The sequence below is a fragment of the Diadema antillarum genome, unplaced genomic scaffold, assembly GCF_040938485.1.
Source record: "Diadema antillarum isolate AM-2024a unplaced genomic scaffold, OU_Dant_1.0 seq00000912_RagTag, whole genome shotgun sequence".
Taxonomy (NCBI): Eukaryota; Metazoa; Echinodermata; class Echinoidea; order Diadematoida; family Diadematidae; genus Diadema; species Diadema antillarum.
The window spans coordinates 467,097-487,107 of NW_027271768.1; the positions used below are offsets into that span (position 1 = coordinate 467,097).

At 37.8% G+C, this 20,011-nt stretch overlaps 2 protein-coding genes across 2 annotated transcripts in view; one reads left to right on the forward strand and one right to left on the reverse strand.

Annotated features, from left to right (window-relative positions):
* Positions 1 to 826: 826 nt before the first annotated feature.
* LOC139741266 (retinol dehydrogenase 8-like) lies at positions 827 to 6,005 on the reverse strand. Its single transcript, XM_071651861.1, has 5 exons — positions 5,994 to 6,005; positions 4,370 to 4,654; positions 2,958 to 3,137; positions 2,459 to 2,552; positions 827 to 1,249 (listed from the first exon to the last, which is right to left on the reverse strand). Exons 2-5 carry the CDS (start codon positions 4,632 to 4,634, stop codon positions 922 to 924), a joined length of 867 nt encoding a protein of 288 aa, XP_071507962.1. The 5' UTR covers positions 4,635 to 4,654; positions 5,994 to 6,005; the 3' UTR covers positions 827 to 921.
* Positions 6,006 to 7,657: 1,652 nt separating this feature from the next.
* Positions 7,658 to 20,011, forward strand: part of LOC139741267 (patatin-like phospholipase domain-containing protein 7) — a 33,152-nt gene continuing 20,798 nt past the window's right edge. Inside the window, exons 1-12 of the mRNA XM_071651863.1 lie at positions 7,658 to 7,793; positions 9,392 to 9,473; positions 10,229 to 10,302; positions 11,361 to 11,449; positions 13,854 to 14,003; positions 14,347 to 14,506; positions 15,185 to 15,265; positions 15,935 to 16,063; positions 16,597 to 16,677; positions 17,251 to 17,428; positions 18,370 to 18,423; positions 19,403 to 19,554. Of these exons, the coding sequence (XP_071507964.1) occupies positions 7,698 to 7,793; positions 9,392 to 9,473; positions 10,229 to 10,302; positions 11,361 to 11,449; positions 13,854 to 14,003; positions 14,347 to 14,506; positions 15,185 to 15,265; positions 15,935 to 16,063; positions 16,597 to 16,677; positions 17,251 to 17,428; positions 18,370 to 18,423; positions 19,403 to 19,554 (1,326 nt within the window). The 5' untranslated portion in view covers positions 7,658 to 7,697. The remainder of the gene's footprint in view (positions 7,794 to 9,391; positions 9,474 to 10,228; positions 10,303 to 11,360; positions 11,450 to 13,853; positions 14,004 to 14,346; positions 14,507 to 15,184; positions 15,266 to 15,934; positions 16,064 to 16,596; positions 16,678 to 17,250; positions 17,429 to 18,369; positions 18,424 to 19,402; positions 19,555 to 20,011) is intronic.

Genomic DNA, 20,011 nt, shown 5'->3' on the forward strand with positions numbered 1-20,011 from the left:
ATTACTACGATTCAAAACTTAAAATATATACGGGAGAAAGGATCAGAGCTATAGTCAGAATGAAAAACAGAACCCAGGAGCTATCAATTGCTGTTTGGGTTTGGGTTTAGTTTAATATGAGGATTAGAATTAGGATTTGTTTATGGGTAGGTTTTATGTTTGTCTTAGCGTGCAGATATTTCACAGAAGCGATTGTCGCAGGAGCAAATACCATGGAACACAACTGTAATAGACCAAGATATGTCATTTAGTAGGCTGACCGACTCATTTTCTTATCTGTTTTACCTGGAAGAGCAATTTTTCCTCTACCTTTATACTGCCAAATAAAAAGAGCTTTGAACAAAGTCAAATTCGAGATATTAGCAGTTGTTTTCACTATGAAATAGAACATGTTTTCATTGATACTCCTACACAGCAATGAGTGACCCTAATCTTTAAATCCTCTTTTCTCCCTTTTCATTGAGACTGCAGCGCTTCCAAACTTTCTCTTCTTTCAATCACTTTTTAAATCGGTTATACGATGGTCCAGTTCTAACAAGTTATATACCTTCTTAAAGCTTAGAACCAATTTTTTTAAACTATAATGTGTATGTAGAAAAGTGGAAGTTCATTTTGGCTTATTTTTGTGACTTTTGAGCGGGGAGGTTACAAAATGGGTCTGTAATCATCATTTAAAGGGGCATTCTAGATCAATGAGCACTTAGTAAAGGTGCAAAGCTAAACCTGTTTTTCTTAGAGTGTAGCAGCAGCAGTTCATAGATGCCATGTTTGAAAATAAGATACGAAGAATACAAATGAAATATGCTAAATAAAGCTAAACCCTAGATAAGCTTTTACACTCGGCTGTTACCAGGCCTACATGAAACGTCGTACTGCTGTTCTTCACCGGGATCCAGAACATAAACGACGCCGGTACAGAATTTACGAAGTCCCAATGAGGTCGCGTAATGCTGAGATCGACGTCTCCCCCGTGAGATCGGAAACCGCTTCGCCAATCGCCACCTCGACGTCTGGGGGAACGACCAAGTGTCTGAAAACTGGATTTTCGACCTCCACGCATTTCGTCATCAAGACGTCGACCACGTCATTTGCTTTGATGGTGGGAAATTCTGTCATTACTTCATGGAGACGTCGAAGTTGACGTCGATCGATGTCGTCAACGGTATCGTCATTGATCTGGGCGTTGACGTCGGAACACACTCCGGTCAAAAGTCCTGTGTTCACCTGATCAGGCTCGACTACACACACCCTTGAGTATAGAACCAACAGTGGTGTTTATTCGTACAAGTCATGGCTTCATATTGTTGGAACAATAACATCATGCAGTATTACGATATAGTCTTACTATTTATTGCGCAGGACGCTTAGATTTGACATTCTGCTCATCCTTTTTGGATGTCAATCTACATAATTATACAATTTAACAAAATGCAAAGAGAAATAAGTAATGAAGTAACTAAAATGAAACAAGTACTGTTTGTCAGACACGCGGTTGTATTCTCCTAAAATTGTTGCAATGCTCCGGTAAAAAGCTGCAGAACCAGACAAACTCCCTGCGTTAATAGCGCCCCCATATTTAAGAAGAAAAAGAAATCAGCAAAAGTCATGCTGTTGGTTTTTAATTAGCGTTTGTTATTTCGAGGAGTACCCCTGTCTTACGACAATTTGATTTGGGAAAATCTAATAAGTCATCACGGTGTCCAGTACATCAGTGCGTAAAACTAGCATTTAGGTTAGTTTCATGGTATATAATAGGCATGACTATATCTTGTCAAAGAGAATTGGAACATCGAGATAAAGCATTGAATTGCTTGAAAATTTGAGCAATCTAACACCAGCCGACGGATAATGTATTCAAGATACTTATTTCGCTGTGTGTGTTTTAAATGCTCAGAACAACTTAACTCTTTCCGTAGGTCAACATCGCACAGCATATTCATGGGCACATTCCAATACTCTTTGATCATCATCACACCTTTTGTCAGTCTATTAATAATACACAAACATATTTGCATAATATTGTGGTAACCGATCCTTTACATCATCAGCTCCCACTCTTTGAAATGTATTACTCCTTACATTTAGGAGCTTATCATCTTCCCTCGATTCTTTCAAGGCGCTGAAAACCTACCTGTTAAGACATTGAATGATTGCATATTTCTTGTCAATAGAGAATTCATGGTAACTATCATTTGCTTTATAAAACTGAATTACTATCATTATGAAACAGACGACTATACACGCTCAGACGACTTAACAGTCCCTCGGTTATACTCATCTTCAAAGCTGGTCAATTTGACGACTGTGTCTAGGCGATACAAACACCAAAATAGATTTTTTTTTTTTTTTTTTTTTTTTAGTTTCGAGGAAGAAACGAAATGCGCCATTCTTAAGAGTTCCTTTCGCAAGGTGTCAAACCTTCATTCAGACAAAATTAAAGATTTCAGTGAGCTCTTACCTGATGTTAAATGACTTGATCGTTGAGAGGAGCGATTCGAAGAACCCTTCCAAAGCAAATTTCGAGGCACAGTAGATACCGCCATAAGGTATACCTATGAGTTGAAATATGGATACAGACGTACATATACTTATCTGCTATGAGAATAGATAAATAGATTAATAGATACCTAAATTTGAATTGTTTGTGCAAACATAATTACTTATGATAAGATACATCATGTTTCACTATCTGCTTGAAAAAAAAGTCAAACAGACAGATGTATTTAACTGTAGTTTTCATAACTAAAGCTTTATTATGTTTTTCGACGTCGCTATTCTGCTTTGCCGCATCAAATCAAGTGAACACAAAATAGTCATTTCACTTATCCTTAACGGATAAGTATCTTGTTTTTTCATAACTAACAGCTAATGACTTATGATTTAGCAAAGGTTGATCTGGCCATAATTCCCTGCATATTTTTTTCTTCACTTAATAATGCATGAAACTATATCCATACCTTGCTTTCCTGCCACACTGGAGACTGCAATGATTTTTCCCGCCTTTTTCTGCTTCATGTGAGGAAGTACCGCCTGAGTGAGTCGGATCGTGCCGATTGTGTTCACGTTGAAGATGGTCTCGATCCTTGCATGTGACACGCGTTCTGGAAGCCCAAATGTTGCAATTCCAGCTATGTTTACTGTATCGGAGTGATGCCCGAAATAATGATGAACACAATAAGAGACGTAATTGACGCCATGGAAATTAGTAACGAATACAATACTTTCTTTCTTCAGTGTGTTCGAGCCGGAGTAACCTCATTGGCACAGGTTGTTGATGGTATTTTATCAAATCTATCTTCAAATCATGCCAGAACCTGATAGCACAAAATATGAGAGCGATGTGTGCGAGTTTGAGACCGAGTTCCATCGGGGTAGGACCGAAGGAACACGTTTAGGCCTTACATTAGATCCTGTCAGTGCTGCCGGTTACAGTTCTTCGGAATAACGAACATTCGGAAAAATGAATTGTAATCATCTGTACACATATCACAGCTATTGGTATTGTTAGTTACTCCTAAATGCACTCCCAAATACGTAGCAAAGCCTGAAATCTCACACGGTATAACTCCGAAGCTTTACTAAGTTCAGCGCGCGCAAGGATCTTGATTTTTAAACTGCCAGTCGACGCAGGGGTGACTGAGTTTTTGTTTTTGGAACAAAGAATGGGAGCTAATGTTGGTAAAGCATTTGTAAGTTTCATCTGCAGTAAAAAATAAAAGATTGTAATTTGGCTCTTACGCTTGATCCCTTTGATTCCATGAGTTAATGCCTTTAATCTCATGGATGAGTGCAAAATAATGTTTGAGTTGCATGCACTTCAGAAACGATTCTACAGAATTCTTTTCAATGGATTTACATTACGTCTCAATAGCTATAGATTGGTACATTTAATTTCATAATGAATACAAAATGTCTCAAGTTTACGCCATATTTTGCGGTTGGCTATATTTCACTGTAGGCCTGCTTTCTGATTGGTTAGATTGCACGTTTTTATTTCCAGGGGCAATATGTGCCAGTTGTTACCTCATTTTCTCTTTTTTTTCTACATCCACAGTTTCTAAAGATCCACTGGCCACTGGCGCTGTCGTTCGTTCAGAAATGTCGAGTCATTTTGTGACCGGCCGACGAATGTACAATTTCGCTCTTCTTTCAGCTTCATGAACATAGATAGTTAGGCCCTACATAATCATGCGATTTTCCCGCCCACTCTCCTGATAGAGAATGACACAGGTCTTTCACGACAATATCTCATAAATTAGGAACATGATACAATTTAATCTGATACACCCACTTGAAATGACCGACAGCTGGAAAACTGGTCATTTAATGATGATTACAGAAGACTGTGGTCAGAGACTAATATACTCACAGAGAATATCGATGCGTCCGTGCGTTTTAATGACGTCATCAACTACTCGTGTGATGTCTTCATCCTTGGTGATGTCCATCTCCTTGATGAAGATTGTCTTATCAATAGCATCCCCTACGGCGGCAACTAACTCGGCCTTTTCTGCCATGGCAATAACGGTAGCGATGACAAGGTAGCGTTGATCGAGGTCTTGTGCCAGACGTCGAGCAGCACAGAGCCCGATACCCGACGAACATCCAGTCACAAGTACTACTTTAGGAGCCATGGTAACCACACCAAGTCAGCCTAATTATTTTGTACGAGATAGAGAATTTAGAGATGTATTGTCGACACATAGAATGTGTGGGAGTAATAGCCTTCACTTGGACCCTAGGATGTGGACTGCAATGGAGGTCAATCATTGCTAATAATAATGCTATTCATTGTATACTTAAAATAATTGCTCTACTCCTCTACAGATTTTGGGGTAAGGACATTTATCATGTGCTCCTTGTCTTCTTACATTTACAAAGATCATTCTCCATCTGGGGGACATTTCATGAAGCATTTTGTCCGACAAAGTTGTCAGACAAAGTTGCTCTCAGCCAATCAGATGCAAGGATTTTAGTAGCTTGTAACAGTTTGTCAGCAAAATATCCGACCAAAAATGTTTCATGAAATGCCCCCCTCCTCTTCTTCTTTCTCCTCCTTTGGTTCCTCCTCTTGGTTATTGCTTCTTCTAGTGCTCTTTCACCATACTCATTCACCGATATCACACGTTGTTCTCATTCCCTCATTTGCCACGGCCACTCTATTTACTTCTTATACGACAACAAAATTATAGGCTCTACACTAATACATCTGCACTCCCACTTCCCTGCCATCACCACCATCATCACCACTGTTGCTGCTGCTACTGCGACTACTACTACTACTACTACAACAACTACTACTACTACTACTACTACGTATACCTTTGTTATTACTTTCTCTCCTACTATTTCTACTCCTATAATCTCTCCTACTACTTCTACTACTGCCACCGACTAATTTAACTACTACTTGATAACTATACTACTGCTACTACTGCTACGACTACTTCTTACTATCACTTTGTAGTAGGCCTACGAGTTTCATTCCCTTACGGCCAAGCCATAATACATGGGCTGACATATTCCTGCGCTCCGAGTAGTCCGAGGTATATCTATATATAGGTATACCGTATTTTATTGAACATTAGGCCTGCATGGAAGCACAGCTCACAGGTACTTCTACCGCAGGTTTGTCCGTTAGTTCCACGTATGCATTCGTCGACATCATATCATTCATAGCAGGCTCATCACCATTTTTAGACTGTTTTCATTTTCTTTCCCTCCATTGATCTTTTCTTGACAATCATACAATACGTCCAAAGTCCGAAATATGCAATTAGGGCCTGTACTGATATGAAGACTAAAAAAAAACTAATAAGCGCAATGTCCTGAGGTATGTTTTCTCTTGTTCGGTTATTTTACACATCTAGGTCAGCAAGAATATCAACAACTAGATAGCAATTGAGTCTTCCGGCTATATCAAAGCTATGTATGCATAGTTGGAGCATCACAATTATATCTGCAGCATGTTAATTCAAACAAGTTATACTCACCTGTAAATAAACTTATCCGGGATGCTCTTACAACAGCGCAGTGCATTGGACTCTGATGTCGTGTTAGTGTCTCTCTCCGTGTATTCTAAAAGGAGCCTTCCTCTCTTCGTTGGTCCTGGCCCTCTCATTTGCCTGCTGCGAGAAGACGAACAGCATATTTTTGACAGTAACGTGGGTTCGCTGCGACCTCTGTGACTTTTGGTCAACAGCGCATTTTCACTGAGGATCAGAATAGAACTACCTGTAGCTATAGAGTTCAAAGTCCAAGCAGGCAATAGAAATGCGCGCATGTGCGAACACCATTATGAGCAATGCATTTTTTTGGTCCATCCAGTGTATATCTTTGTCTTACATACATTATAAGTGAAAGTGTAATCAATCATATGAAAGTTCTTGCAGTTTCCAATTAAGAATCTGTAAATACACGGAGTGTGAAATGAGGTTTGAAGTTTATTGATGTTTTTACCCGAATGTACAATCTAAGAGCACAACTGACACTGTTTATAGCTACAGATCGATCAAGCAAAAGCATCATTGATATGCACATCTACTCGTCCACGATATGGGGAGAGATATATCAACCATTGTTAACTACAAAAGCTAACTTTTGGATTCTGTGTAGAAAGTAAGTTTACTATCGAATTCCTTCCCTCCAATAAATGTCGACAGTTCTGCTTAGACGAGAACTATATGGACACTGAGTAAACCCAGTGCCTATATGGATACCGTTGCGTTTCCTGTGAAAAGTTTACTGCTATATTTCAGATGTTCATAAGGAACTGGTTAACAATATAGTTTATAGGATTAGATTCCTGGATACCTGGTTTAAATCTTTGTAACCGTCATTATCTATTTACGTGCTATTTGCTAAACATTTTTGATAAATGCAAAGGCCTATATATCGAAGCTGTATCATATATACTGTCAAATGACTTATTTTTTTCATTTGTATAGCTTGTTCCTATGACCACTAAAGAAAATCCAGCGGAAACTTTCTTTTAAAAAAGAACTAAAAAACTCCTTTGATATGGTATCAGGAAGTTTTGTATCTTAGAAAATGTCAATGTACGCCTATGGGATCATATTTTATCACGGGCCTACCTTATTGTGTTTACTTATGTTATGCATATATATTATGCCTATGTTTTTACATAGCTATGCGTATCAGGTGTAAGTTTACCAATCTTTGCACTGTTTTATGAGGAGTTTAGACTTTGTCAAGCTGCTTTTGCCATTGCCTTTCTGTTGTTTTCATATTTTGTATTTTGTTTTTGTTTTATGTTTCAACTTTCTGCCAATAAGGGTACAATATAATATGGATCACTCTTGTTTTGTCTTGTTTTCTTGAGTTCCCAGCATGCCCAGCCAGGAAGAGATCTAGAACTTAGTAGAAGACCAAAGGTGCGTTACGATTTTATCATAACCATTTGTTCGAAAGAAGGGTTACTGCTACATGTATTGGCAGAAACGCCCAAGCCAAGGTGGAAAACCTCTTTGAATCAATGGAAAACTATCACATGAGGTCGAAAATAATCAACCAAGCTTGCGCCTACTAGCCTGCGGCGCCACTCGCCGCGCCCGCTATGCCCGTGCATCCTACCATGACCTACCGTACCTATTCTCGACTCTCGAGATTAACTCATCAAATGCAAGTGCAGCTGAAAACACATCGCCTGCGCCGTGGACTCACAAATCTCGGAGAATATGGATTCAGAAGACGAAATGGACGAATTTGAAACACCACTTGAGCGAGGCTTTTTGCCCCCATCTAGTTACTATTTTGACACGGAGTATACGACGGTGAGTGTGATTTCTACCTCGTTTGACTTATTTTCATTACTAAATTGCACAGTCTGAGTAGCGCCGTTACAGTAAGCTGTAGTCCCATATATACAAATTTATGTAAGTATTCATTGATCTCGCGTATTGCGTAAATAGTAAACTTTATAGATTTTAGTACGGTAATACCCACTTTACTTTGAAGATCTGTCACTTATTAATGACGTGAAGTTTCTCGGAAAAAGTTCCTTTTGTATCCCCCACTCATATTAAATGTAATGCCTAATGGCATAAATTGTTTAGTTTGTATAGATCTAATTTAGATCACGGATCTGAATTTATAGTACTTTTCGTTGGTTAGTGGTTTAGATACAGTATCTACCATACTAACGTTAAATATCTAAGAATCAAGATTTGTTGTTAAAAAAACAACAACAACAAACTAACATTGATTGTTAAATGGTGGTCGACGTCTAGCTCAAGCATGCCCCTCTTTGTTTTTGTTTTGTTTTTACTTAACCCATATCAAAAAGTACAGTCCTTTTTAAGAACATGGGATCCTAACATTAGAGCTCCCGAAACATGCAGTTTTATGCCATTGAAACCGCACAGCACAGAAAACATGAGTTTGTTAGTCACCACTTCCAGACGATGGAGTAGCAGAGGGGCAAATATTTAAAGTTCTGCATCACTTCAATACCCACACAACCAGGTATGTTACCAGGTATGTATACATCTGGTATAGGAAGGGCATACAAAACAAACTTTTTCCGTCTGAAGGAAAGAGTTCCTTTAACACCCCTTCCCCATAATGGCATAAAATTGCTTGCTTTGTTTTATTTGTTTTGTTTTTTCTCTAATCTCACATGTATTAATTATTATCCAGCATTTACCCGTTGAAGACTAGTCCTGAGTATACTCAGGCAGGTGTTTAAGGTAACGTGTGTTTAAAAAAAAAAATGGCTATTCCTCAATGGCCCGATTTCACAAAGGTGGTACAATTAAAACCATGGTTTAAACCACGGTTTATGCAAATTTCTTCTGCGTAAATACGATTGACAGATTGCGTATGCCAACAGATGTCCAGTAGCATACGCGCATTGATACGCGCATGTCAAAGGTATGCCTATTTCACACTAATTTTAGACCATGGTACAAATTTTGTTCCATGGTCTTAAGTCTTAAGAGTATGAAATGAATATCATGATTAACTAAAATCTTCAACCTATCCTTATGACCCTAACCCCTTAAGCAAACCTTCATTTCCCACGACTCCGCCATCCACCACAGACCCTATTCCTTCAACTTTCCAACCCTAGCCAGCAAAATGTATGGTTGGAAGCAGCATTGCCTTCCAGCCATGTCTAAAAGTTGTTGTTGTTTTTTTCTATAATTTTATGGGGGTGCAAAATGGACTTCTTCCCAGGTACTCTTTTTAAACAGACAAAAAAGTACCACAACTCTAATGCTTCTGTTCAATCATAGCAATGCAAATTACCTTATGATATTGAAAAATGTTGACATGGAGTAGAGTTTTCCTGCCACTGAGTGTAATGAGGAAGATGGTTCTGTGTTAGACTATTACTACAGCAATAATGCTCTTTTCCTCTTCCCAACAGACCTTCATCATGCTGTTCATCATCATTGCTCTGCTGCTGAGTCTCGTTGCTTTCCTCGTCACAGTTATCCTCAAGAGGAGATGTAAGTCACAGTTAGCTGTAAATAGACCCCATGACTGAGAGAAATATTGTACAGATGGGTCAAACCCACTATGTAAGAGCAATTCTAAAATTTCAGCAATTCTGACTATTCTGCGTACATTTTTAAGAGTACATGTAGACATTGCAAAATATGATTCTTGCATCTTGATTTATTCAATGGTGAGTGCTATTGATGCTGAAACAGATTTACAAGGAATAAAACCTGGAAGAATGTATTGTGGCCTCAAAATGAGGGTTATAGAAGTGAAAGAAAACCTGTCCCCACATTTTTTTTTTTTGTCAATTAAATGTGTAGATTGTAAATGTTTAAAATATGTTTTTTCTAAAAACTCAAGATTACAGTGACTCAAAATGGTGTGGGTATAGCTTGTGTAATGTCATTCCAGGTCATAACTATTCACAGTCTTAACTCCTTGAAAGAATATATCAAATTGGTAATGTATGTATGGGGGGAGGAATTTTTCCTTTAGCATCAGATCAGCTCGCAGGCCCCCACAACAAAACTTTCTGAGGCCCCTTCTACTTCTCAGCATTCGCTCTTGTACTATTTTGTTCCAAACACTATGATTAAGGCTTGCCCACACAGACCATAATTTAGACTAAATAAACTTTGGTTGTTTATTTCTTCATATTACTGTCTACACCCTGGTGTCAAGAAGTCAAGCATGTCTGATCTGTAGCACATGATGAGTGAGTACTGCATTCATGAGAATTGATTATCTCAATTCATTTCAGATCAAGCACAACCAAAGCCAAGGTTCAGGAAGAGAGATAAAGTGATGTTTTATGGAAGAAAGATGCTTCGCAAGGTAATGTGAAAAGGACCGAGACGTGGTCTTCCATGTCATAGACTGCTTGACCTGCCTTGGTACTCCTCCGGTGTTTCTAATCTGACTAGTTTTCAGTTAAGATGTTTTGTTCAGAAGGTTGGTTTTTTTTTATGTAACTTTAGCCTCACCATACAATCAATAGTGTAGAAAGATAATGTCTGATTTGTAGGAAAAAAGCAAACTGAACTAGTTTTCCCCCCAGAAATGATGTATTCTTGAAAACAAAAACAAAATAAGACAAATGTGCCTGTGATGAAAGGGGCAGTTTTATCCTAGTATACAATATTAGTATCACCAAATATTAGTATAGCACACCATTAAAATTTTAAGATCAGACAATTTGTTTGAAATGTATGAAGTTTAAAAGTGTTTGTGTGTGTGTGTGTGTGTGTGTGTGTGTGTGTGTGTGTGTGTGTGCCTGCATTTTCCATTGAGAAACTCTACCACAATTCGAGTACCACAATGATTAAATGATTGAAAAGAATTTACAATGCCATTTATTTTTTTCTCAGACATCTGATGAGCACATGACCTAGCTCCTACAGAAGGCTCAAAGAATGATATTTGCCTTTACATATCTCAGTAACAAATCAAAGAAAGGTGTACTCTTCATGTAAGATTGAACATGGATTTGCCCCTGATGAATATGTCATTTTCTCTCAAAACAGAAGTAGAGTCAGATAGTAATGCTCAGTAAAACAGAAGCAAAAGCTCAAGATTGAAAGATTGAGACAAATTGTAAGAATGCAAAGATCAATAAATGATGGTTTGTGAGCATCCTAAACTTATCATCTTCCTTATCATTATCATCATCACCATCATCATCGTCATCACCATCATTATCATCATCATCATCATCATTATCACCATCATAATTATCACCATCATAATTATCACCATCATAATCATCATCATTATCACCATCATCACCATCATCATCATCATCATCATCATCATCATCATCATCATCATCATCATCATCATCATCATCTCTACCACCATTCTCTGCATTATTGATCTTTGTTGTCATGGTACAGGTGAAGTCTATATCAGGGCCAGTGTATTCTGTCCAGAGGAAAATGAGGAAGAGGAAGGAGTATATGGACCTAGCAAGAACCATCAGGGGGTGAGTTTTGACATTTAACCATTTCCGCATCGATGACTTTCGAAAGTACCGGTATGTACAATACTGTGAGGTTTTCTGTGCCAATCATCCTTTATAGCACACAAAGGGTTGAAGCATTTGACATGCTAAGGACCTCATGATTCAAGAGATTCAAGATTTCATTTCATTTCTTCATGATATATGTTTAAACATCTGTTTAAAACAAAAAGTGGAACAAAGTGCAGTGTCATTAATACATATGTATAAACAGCAACTTTCAATCGTTAAATAATTTGTCAAAGGTTTCAAATCTTGAAATTCTACGCTTGTCCTTCATTGCAATAGAAAACTGTTTGGTATTGAACCTTAAAGGGAAGGTAAACCCCAAGAGCAATGTGGATTGAGTGAAAGCAGCAGCAGTAGTAGAACACATCAGTGAAAGTTTGAGGAAAATCGGACAATCGATGCAAAAGTTATGAATTTTTAAAGTTTTGATGTTGGAACTGCTGGATGAGGAGACTACTAGAGGTTATGACGTATGAGTGGACAACAATACCAAGAAAATATAAAGAAAATTCTGCAAAAATCCATTTTTCATGAAAATTACAAATTCCATCAACTTGATATTGACATATGATAAGGGTAGCAATTATTCTTCCTGCTTTCTGAAAGCGGTTGGTCCATTGCTCTTTCATAATTCTAGAAACGTGAATTTTTGTTGAATTTCCTTTATATTTTCTTTGTATTGTTGTCCACTCATACGTCATATCCTCTAGTAGTCTCCTCATCCAGCGGTTCCAACACCAAAACTTTAAAAATTCATAACTTTGCATCGATTGTCCGATTTTCCTCAAACTTTCACTGATGTGTTCTACTAATGTTGCTGCTTTCACTCACTCCACATTGTTCTTTGGGTTTACCTTCCCTTTAAGTCCCATACATTGTCCTTTTTGCACATGGCAGTTAATATACATGTGTACCTGGTATATGAGTTTATGTGCTGTATGTGAAATACACATTCAAGTACTGCTTACATCACACATACGTTGCTCAAAGATCATACAACAAAATAAAGCACTGGAAAGCAACAAGTAAAATGGAGCACAAAGTACATTTCACTCTATGTTATACATTACAATCTTCTAAAATGTGACTAAATCTCGCTCGTACAAAAATAACCTTTCAGTTTTATTTTTTTTATTTTTTTTTTTTGGGGGGGGGTGGATTCATTCCTTGGTAGTCAAGAAATTGATCTCTTGATTAAAAAGAAGGAGAAATAGAGTGACAAATCATACTCTGTAAGCCCAAGTTCTGTGATCACTGTGCAAGTGAAACTGGCCTTGCTTGTTGCAACTGTGGTTGACTTTTTATGTGGTATGCTTATCTGTTCTTTTCCTGTGTTAGAGATATTGCTCTTTTCTAGTCAAGGTACTGATAATAGTCTCTGAAAGCAGGTACCTGTGCTTATTCTTTCTGCAATTGATACCAGGTTTGAAAGAAATGTGTATATTCTCTGTGAAGGCCACATTTACTTGGAATCTCCTTTGAAAACAAGTATCCCTTTTTAAGCAACAAAACAAAGCAGAACAAAACAAAACAAAAGACACCTGTATCTTTGCCCATGTTCTAATGCAGACATCTTGAATTTTCTCTGCTGGAATTACTTGGAAACTTCACAAATCTAATCTAAACAGTCTCACAAATCACAAGTGATAGTAAAAATTTGGGTGTTATCTGTTCACCATTTTCACTATGTACTTTGTGAGTACATAGACATGCTTGTTCCTGCCAGAGTTGCAAACCAGCACCATAGGACATAATAGTTATGTAGAAATTAAATGTTGTACTGTCTATTGCCAGGACAGTATCCAATATAGTGTTTTAAATACTGGTACTATGTTCAAGACAGACTTTTTTGTCAAGCTCCATTAAAATTTTGAGTTTGAGAGTTTGAGAAATTATGGCTGTTGTTTCTGAAACTTGGGATTTCCAGGATAAGGATACATGTCAAGCCAGTAATGCTACAATTTGATATGTAGCTATGCCACGTAGAATATTGTATGCGCCATATATTTCGCGAGTCTAAATTTTCGCGAATCGGGAATTCTCAACGATTTCTCGAGTGGTTAAATTCTTGATCGTGGAGTCCTGTACTGAACAGAGAAGAGTACACGCATATGTCACATTCTCATCGGGATCAGAGTCAATATTTTTGCGAGTCTTTAATTTAGTGAATGGCACCTGACTGGCGAAATTCGCGAAAATAAAAACCTTGCGAAATATTCGGCGAATGCAGTATCTGTTTGATGTATGTATGTACACATATTCCCTAGGGAGACATATTACCATTGCAATCTGCAGATGTCATTGGTGTTTAGATATCTGATTGTTTACTTTTTTATATGTTTGTGTGTTTACCCTTCAGTATTCTCCAGAATACTGAGAGTGATGGCAAACCAATGCTCCAGATAAAGGAGCCGCCTCCAGCAATCCTGGAGGCAGATTTCCGTGAGCTTCAGCTTCCCCCAGAATTCAGGATACCAACTGAGGTCCTCTACATGCTGAAAAATATAAGGTTTGTGCGGACAGGAGAATAAACAAGATGCAGATATTAATGTGTAACAGTGTGGAGCTTTCTTTTTGTTTTAGGGGATGAAGAAGGAAAAAAAACAAACATATAGAGCTTTTGAGAATGAATTTTGTAGCACTCACCTTATTCATGCTGTATGTTGAAATTTGTGATAATACATTTCGTATGTAGTAGATTATATCTGGTAAAGGAGATGGGGATAGGAAAGATACAGTAGCCAGTTGGTAAGTATGATTATCGCCTGACCTCTATGTAGTCCACCATGCTCAGAAATATCTCCAAGGTCATTCAAGGTTTTGATTTTGTTTTTAATCATTTTCATTGCCAGGGTTTTTGGTCACTTTGAAAGACCCCTGTTCCTGGAGCTCAGCCGTTCCGTCGAGAGTAAGTTTCTTCCGGCGGGGGCGTATCTCTTTCAGCGAGGTCAAGCTGACGACAGCATTTTTGTTGTTCAGAGCGGTCGTCTGGTTGTATATATCACAGAGCCTGTGAGTGTGCCCTCTATAGTTTGTCCTATTGCATTCTTCATACCCAGTTTTCACACTGCAGTCTTTGCATTTACATGTCTTGTCCATGCCAAAACTGCAAAAGACATTGTGATGATGTACTGTAACTGTTCAGTTTGCCTTGAAATTGTCACTCATTGATGGTTTTGGAATGTTTTGTAGAAATTTGATAAATTAACTGTAACTTTTAATTCTACTCACATGTTTCCTGGCTGTAGGTTGGAAGTGTATGTATGTTTCTCATATGCTTCTCAAAAGTTTAGGTGTGCCTTTCTTTAATAAAACAAATTATCCAGTATTGTATATAAACACTATTGTTGTAAATTAATCATACAAGAGAGGAATGGTCATTGTAGAATTAAATCTGTTCTGCTCTATAATTATAGTGCTTCATAACTGATAGGAAATGATATGATACCAGGTATATATATATTTTAATATTTGTAATGGATATGAGTTAGTACAGTATAAAATTCATTGAATCAAATTGAATTGACTTGAGTTTAAGGCTCACAAAGTATAGAATCACTAGAGACCTCTCGTGATTTCCTGGACTGCTGCAATGCAAGTCATTAGTACTTCCTCTGTTCACTCATCATATCTGCATGGTCTGTTGTTTGAGTCTCTCTATGTTTGTTTGTTTTTTCTGTCTCATAACAGGATGGATCAGAGTATGAGGTCAAAGAGGTCACTCAGGGAGACAGCGTTCACAGCTTGCTAAGTGTATTAGACGTCATAACGGTACTTTTCTTGGAAATCACACCAAAAATTATATCATATCATCAGCTTTCCCTTTATAAATGTATGAAAGGCACATACCCTTTTTTAGAGTAGAAAATTATGGGGGGAGGGGATTCTGGCAATCTACCCATAATAAAACAAAAACACACAAAAACAGTCTTAATAGCCCCAGATATTCATATTTGTGTTAGTACAGTTAAGGGTTCTCAGCTTTTCGCAAGTACATGTAAACCTATATTATGCCCTTCAATAGTTTGTTGCATATTAGTCAATTGTTTATAGTGACTGAATTGTAATAGAAGAGAGCAAAATATTTAAGTGTATACATACAATGTTTTCTGAAGTTTGTGGTTTTTTTTTTTTTTTTTTTTTCAGGCATTGCTGTATATGTACCACTGAAACCCTCTAGATCTTTCAGAAGTCAGTGTAATGGAAACATAGTACAGTTTAATGATCTTTGGAACGCTGTCCATATTTGCATGCATTACAACAATGCTTTAGACTGTTGTATTGGATAGCTGTGAACATGCCTTTGCCTGTCATTAATGCATGGTCACCAGGAGAGATTTGACTGTCTTGATTATACTATCCGCCGTTGATCTGTAGTCAGCACATTTTTGTACAGATTGATAATATAATTTGGTTTGGGTTTCTTTTGGTTGGCTTCAGGGCCATTTAGCTCCGTACAAGACAGTTTCGTGCAAGGCAGCAGAAGATACCACTGTCTTGAGACTTCCAGCTGTTGCATTCCAGGCAGTCTTTGAGCAGTATCCGGAATCCATGGTCAGAGTTGTCCAGGTAAATACTGGATTCTCTTTGCTACTAATCTAGTTTCTTGCAGGTAGACTAAATATGATTAGCTTAAAAAAAAAAAAAAAAAAAGAATTAAAGTGCTTGTTTATATAATTACTAATATATTCATGAGCCTTTAACCCTTCTCTTAACTTGTGGTAGCTAAAATGCCGTTATGACCTTTGAGCACTCAGACTGAGTGGTAAAGAGCATTGTAAATACCCCCTATTGTAATTAATATTAAGAAGAATCCCCCTGTTTGCAAGAAAAAAAAAAAGAAAACGAAAGGAATGTTATAGTGAAGTTTCTTACTTTTACAACCATTAACCTGGCTACCAATAATAAGTGCATGTGAGCATTAATACACTGCTATTTAGTGAACTTTGTGGAGCTCAATAAACCTAATTTGCATCCTTGGAAAAGTGTGTATAATCTTGCTGGGGATGTTGCTCATAGAAAATGATGAAGTGAAGAAATCCTGTGTGTGTGAGAGAATATAAACTTTATTTAAAACAATTTAATTTTCTCCTCGATGACAGATGATGATGATTCGCCTCCAGCGTGTGACCTTCATGACCCTACAGAACCTCCTTGGCCTTGATGCAGAGCTAATTAATACGGTAAAGAAACTAGCATTGTTGGACCCCAATTAGAATAGCATTGATATTCAAATACCCGTTTAAAATCAAAAGACAGTGACCGTCCAGACAGCTGCCAACCGGACAGCCTGGAGAATAACTGCTGCATCTTCCTCATGTCCCCCAACGACTGTAATGGTTATGGGACTGAGTGACTGAGTGGTATAGATTTGCAGGGGCTGAACATTCAAATCATCTTTGGAAACATATTTACCAACTGTGACATGAATTAGTGTGTAGATGCTCTATTTGTAGCAACAAGATTAGTAATGATCCCTGCCGGGATAACTTTAAACAATTTGAAGACTTACAGTGAACAGCTGTACATTTTGTTCCCAATAACTTTCTTCTGGATTACATATACATGTAGCAAGAAACACAGGCCCTTTCTTTCCTGTGATAATTTGTCTTTTCGGATGATAAATACATGCCAGAATGCTTCCTAAATTCTGCTTGTCTCAGTCCATTGAGGACAAAATAAGCAGCAGTGGAACTTTGAATAAAATTAGAATGTAAGCTCTGTATGTCTCTTGATGGCTCGTTATCTCTCTTTAGGAGAACATCAGTGACAAGTCACTCGCCATCCACGCCCTCTCCGGCAAGGCCAGTAGCCCCACCAAGCGGCAGGTTTCTCTCTCCTCCTGGTCTGCTGCATCCAACACCAGCAGCGCCGACACGGTTCTCAGAGTGAATACAGCCGAGGAGGATAGGACATCAGATGTCTTCAAGTCTGGTGAGGTCCTTTCAGCCCATCTGCAGGAAAAGACTTCTACCCCCCTCCCCCTAAAATCGTGTGTGTAGGCCTCACGATCACTAGCATATAAAACACATTACTGTAAAACGAGGAATGTTCGCGTGCATTTTATTTTCGCGAATTTTGCGAGCGCCAAGATTCACAAAATTTAACTGCACACAAAGTTCTTGTCTACACTACATGCATTGAATGCCAGTGGCAATTCATGAAAATTTTATGCCGCGAAAAAGGCTGTCAGCTCCAATTCGCGAAAATTTCATGCTGCGAATATATCATGTTTTACAGTAATCATATCAAGGAGCCATAATTGGGATTTGGGGGACTACAATGTTTGTAATCTGTATTCATCACATATGAATTTCCATACTTTTTGCTCTGTGCTAATTGGCAAACAAAGCACTTCAGCTAGCATGTTGACTGGTATATGAAGCATGGTAATGGTTTTACAAGTAAAGAAAAAAAAAAAACAATCCTCCCATTGCTTCAGACATCACATCTCAAGTTTAACCCATTGATGATGGGCTGATTTTGCAATGACACACATTTCCCATAGACCCCTGGTTAAGTTTGCTTTTGACTAATCTTCATTGGGTTAAAATAATACAGAGAGAGAAAAAAATGATTAGGCTGCATTTCACTCTTTATTTCTAAGATGCCCTCTCTTTCACCCACTCTTGGTCACCAACCAGCAATGCATAATCTCTGCTGGCCCGAGAGTAAAGCACTGTATAAGGGTTGAAGTTTATGAGTGTATCAATTAGAAATGCATTGCTAATGTTATATAAACTCAAGGGAAAGTGACTCATGATAAGACTTATGGATATCCTGTTTGTATTCCTGTCTGGGCCTGAAAAGATTTGTAGTCTAGATGATGTTTTTAGCTTTTTTTTCTTTTTTTTGTCTTTATTTTTTGCGCGCAGCTGATGAGAGTGACGGTGAAGTGCGTAGACCAAGAGCTGGATCCCTCTCATCAGGTTTGTGAGTTGTTTTCATTGTTTTTCAAAGAAGCTTGGCTGAATTAAAAACAGAAGGACATTCAAGTGACACATGGATGAAGCAAACTAAAAGAACCAATACCCTTTCTCACTGGAGCACTGCTGTATTCTCACCAGCTCAACAATCACAAAATCCAACTGAACAAACCTGCTTCTCATTCTTTCTAATATTCTTATTTCATGAGATGATAAAGCGTGCTCATCGTCTTAAAGTATAAAATCTTTCTGTCATGATTTACATATTAGTCAACAGTTACAATCAAATCAGTGTTGACTCTCTTATAATTGTAATCTTTGCAAATGATTTTAAGCTCCAAAATCTTTATGTACACTGTAAGTGTTTGATGCAGTCAGTTGTCTCATGATATGCCTTGCTGGGCATTGATTTTGTGACTATATGCCCAATGTGCTTTGCAACTGCTGCTTGAAAGAGAAAATTTGCTGAATGCAGTTGTGCTGAGGATCAGCAAAATCAGAGATATCGATAGTGTCAGTTTCCAACAGCAGTTGCTACATGATGGCTGTATAGAATCCTTTCAAATATCATAACGGCATCTTTCTGTCTGCTTTAACATTATGAAACTTCCTCTTGATCTTGTAAATTTTTTACACTACATTTACAGAAGATGGTGCTTTCCCTTGCTTTTCTAAGACGATGGTTGATCAGTGAGTTTTTGATAGGGTATGCTTGTGCCAGTTTCTGCATAGACAACTCTTTCCTTTACAGTCTGTGCAGTAATTTCATACTTGAATGAAGTGTATTCCTCCATTGCACTGCTTCAGTGTCAGATGTTATGATTATAAGAGGCCTATTATGTCATTTTACTGAGGCTAAATCATCATGTCATTGTGAAGAAGTTTCACGGACTGATTGTAAAAAAAAAAAACCTGAAAAATAACAGCAACAACAAGAAAACTGATTAATGTTTGTCATCATGCTGTGTACTGTCCACGGCAGGCCGTGTCTTTGGTCCTATCTGTCGATGGCACAAGGCTACCTCCCTGGATGTGGATGAGACGGGTCGGTTGAGCATGAGCACTTCGGACTTTGAGGCAGCGGCGGGGCGAGCCAGAGTGACCGGCCTGGAGGATACAAAGCCCATGAGACAGGTTTGTCAACTTTGACCCCTGAACTTTAGCTTTGGCTAACCATCATGAAATCTATGCAGGCATGATATTCTGTAGATTTAAATCTAATTTCAGATTTTTTTGTTCTCAAGTCAATACACATTTTGCTTTTTCCATGTATCAAAATCACCTGAAAATTTTGATTTCCTGTCTATAGTGGTTATGAATCGGTACTTAATGTGCTTCTTTAAATTGGCAACTTAATACACAGACATATGATTTTTGATGCTCTTTATGATGCTCTTTATTCTTATTTGATGCTTATGATGTAATTCCTGATTTATTCTGTGTTATGTATTGTGGGAAGAAAAATAGGAATTAAAATAAATTAATTGAATTGAATGAATTTAATTGAATTGAATTTTCCCTTCATGAAATTTTTCACAAAACTGTATATGTTTCTGTGAACAAAACTTTTATTCGGGGTTGCTGATGGAAA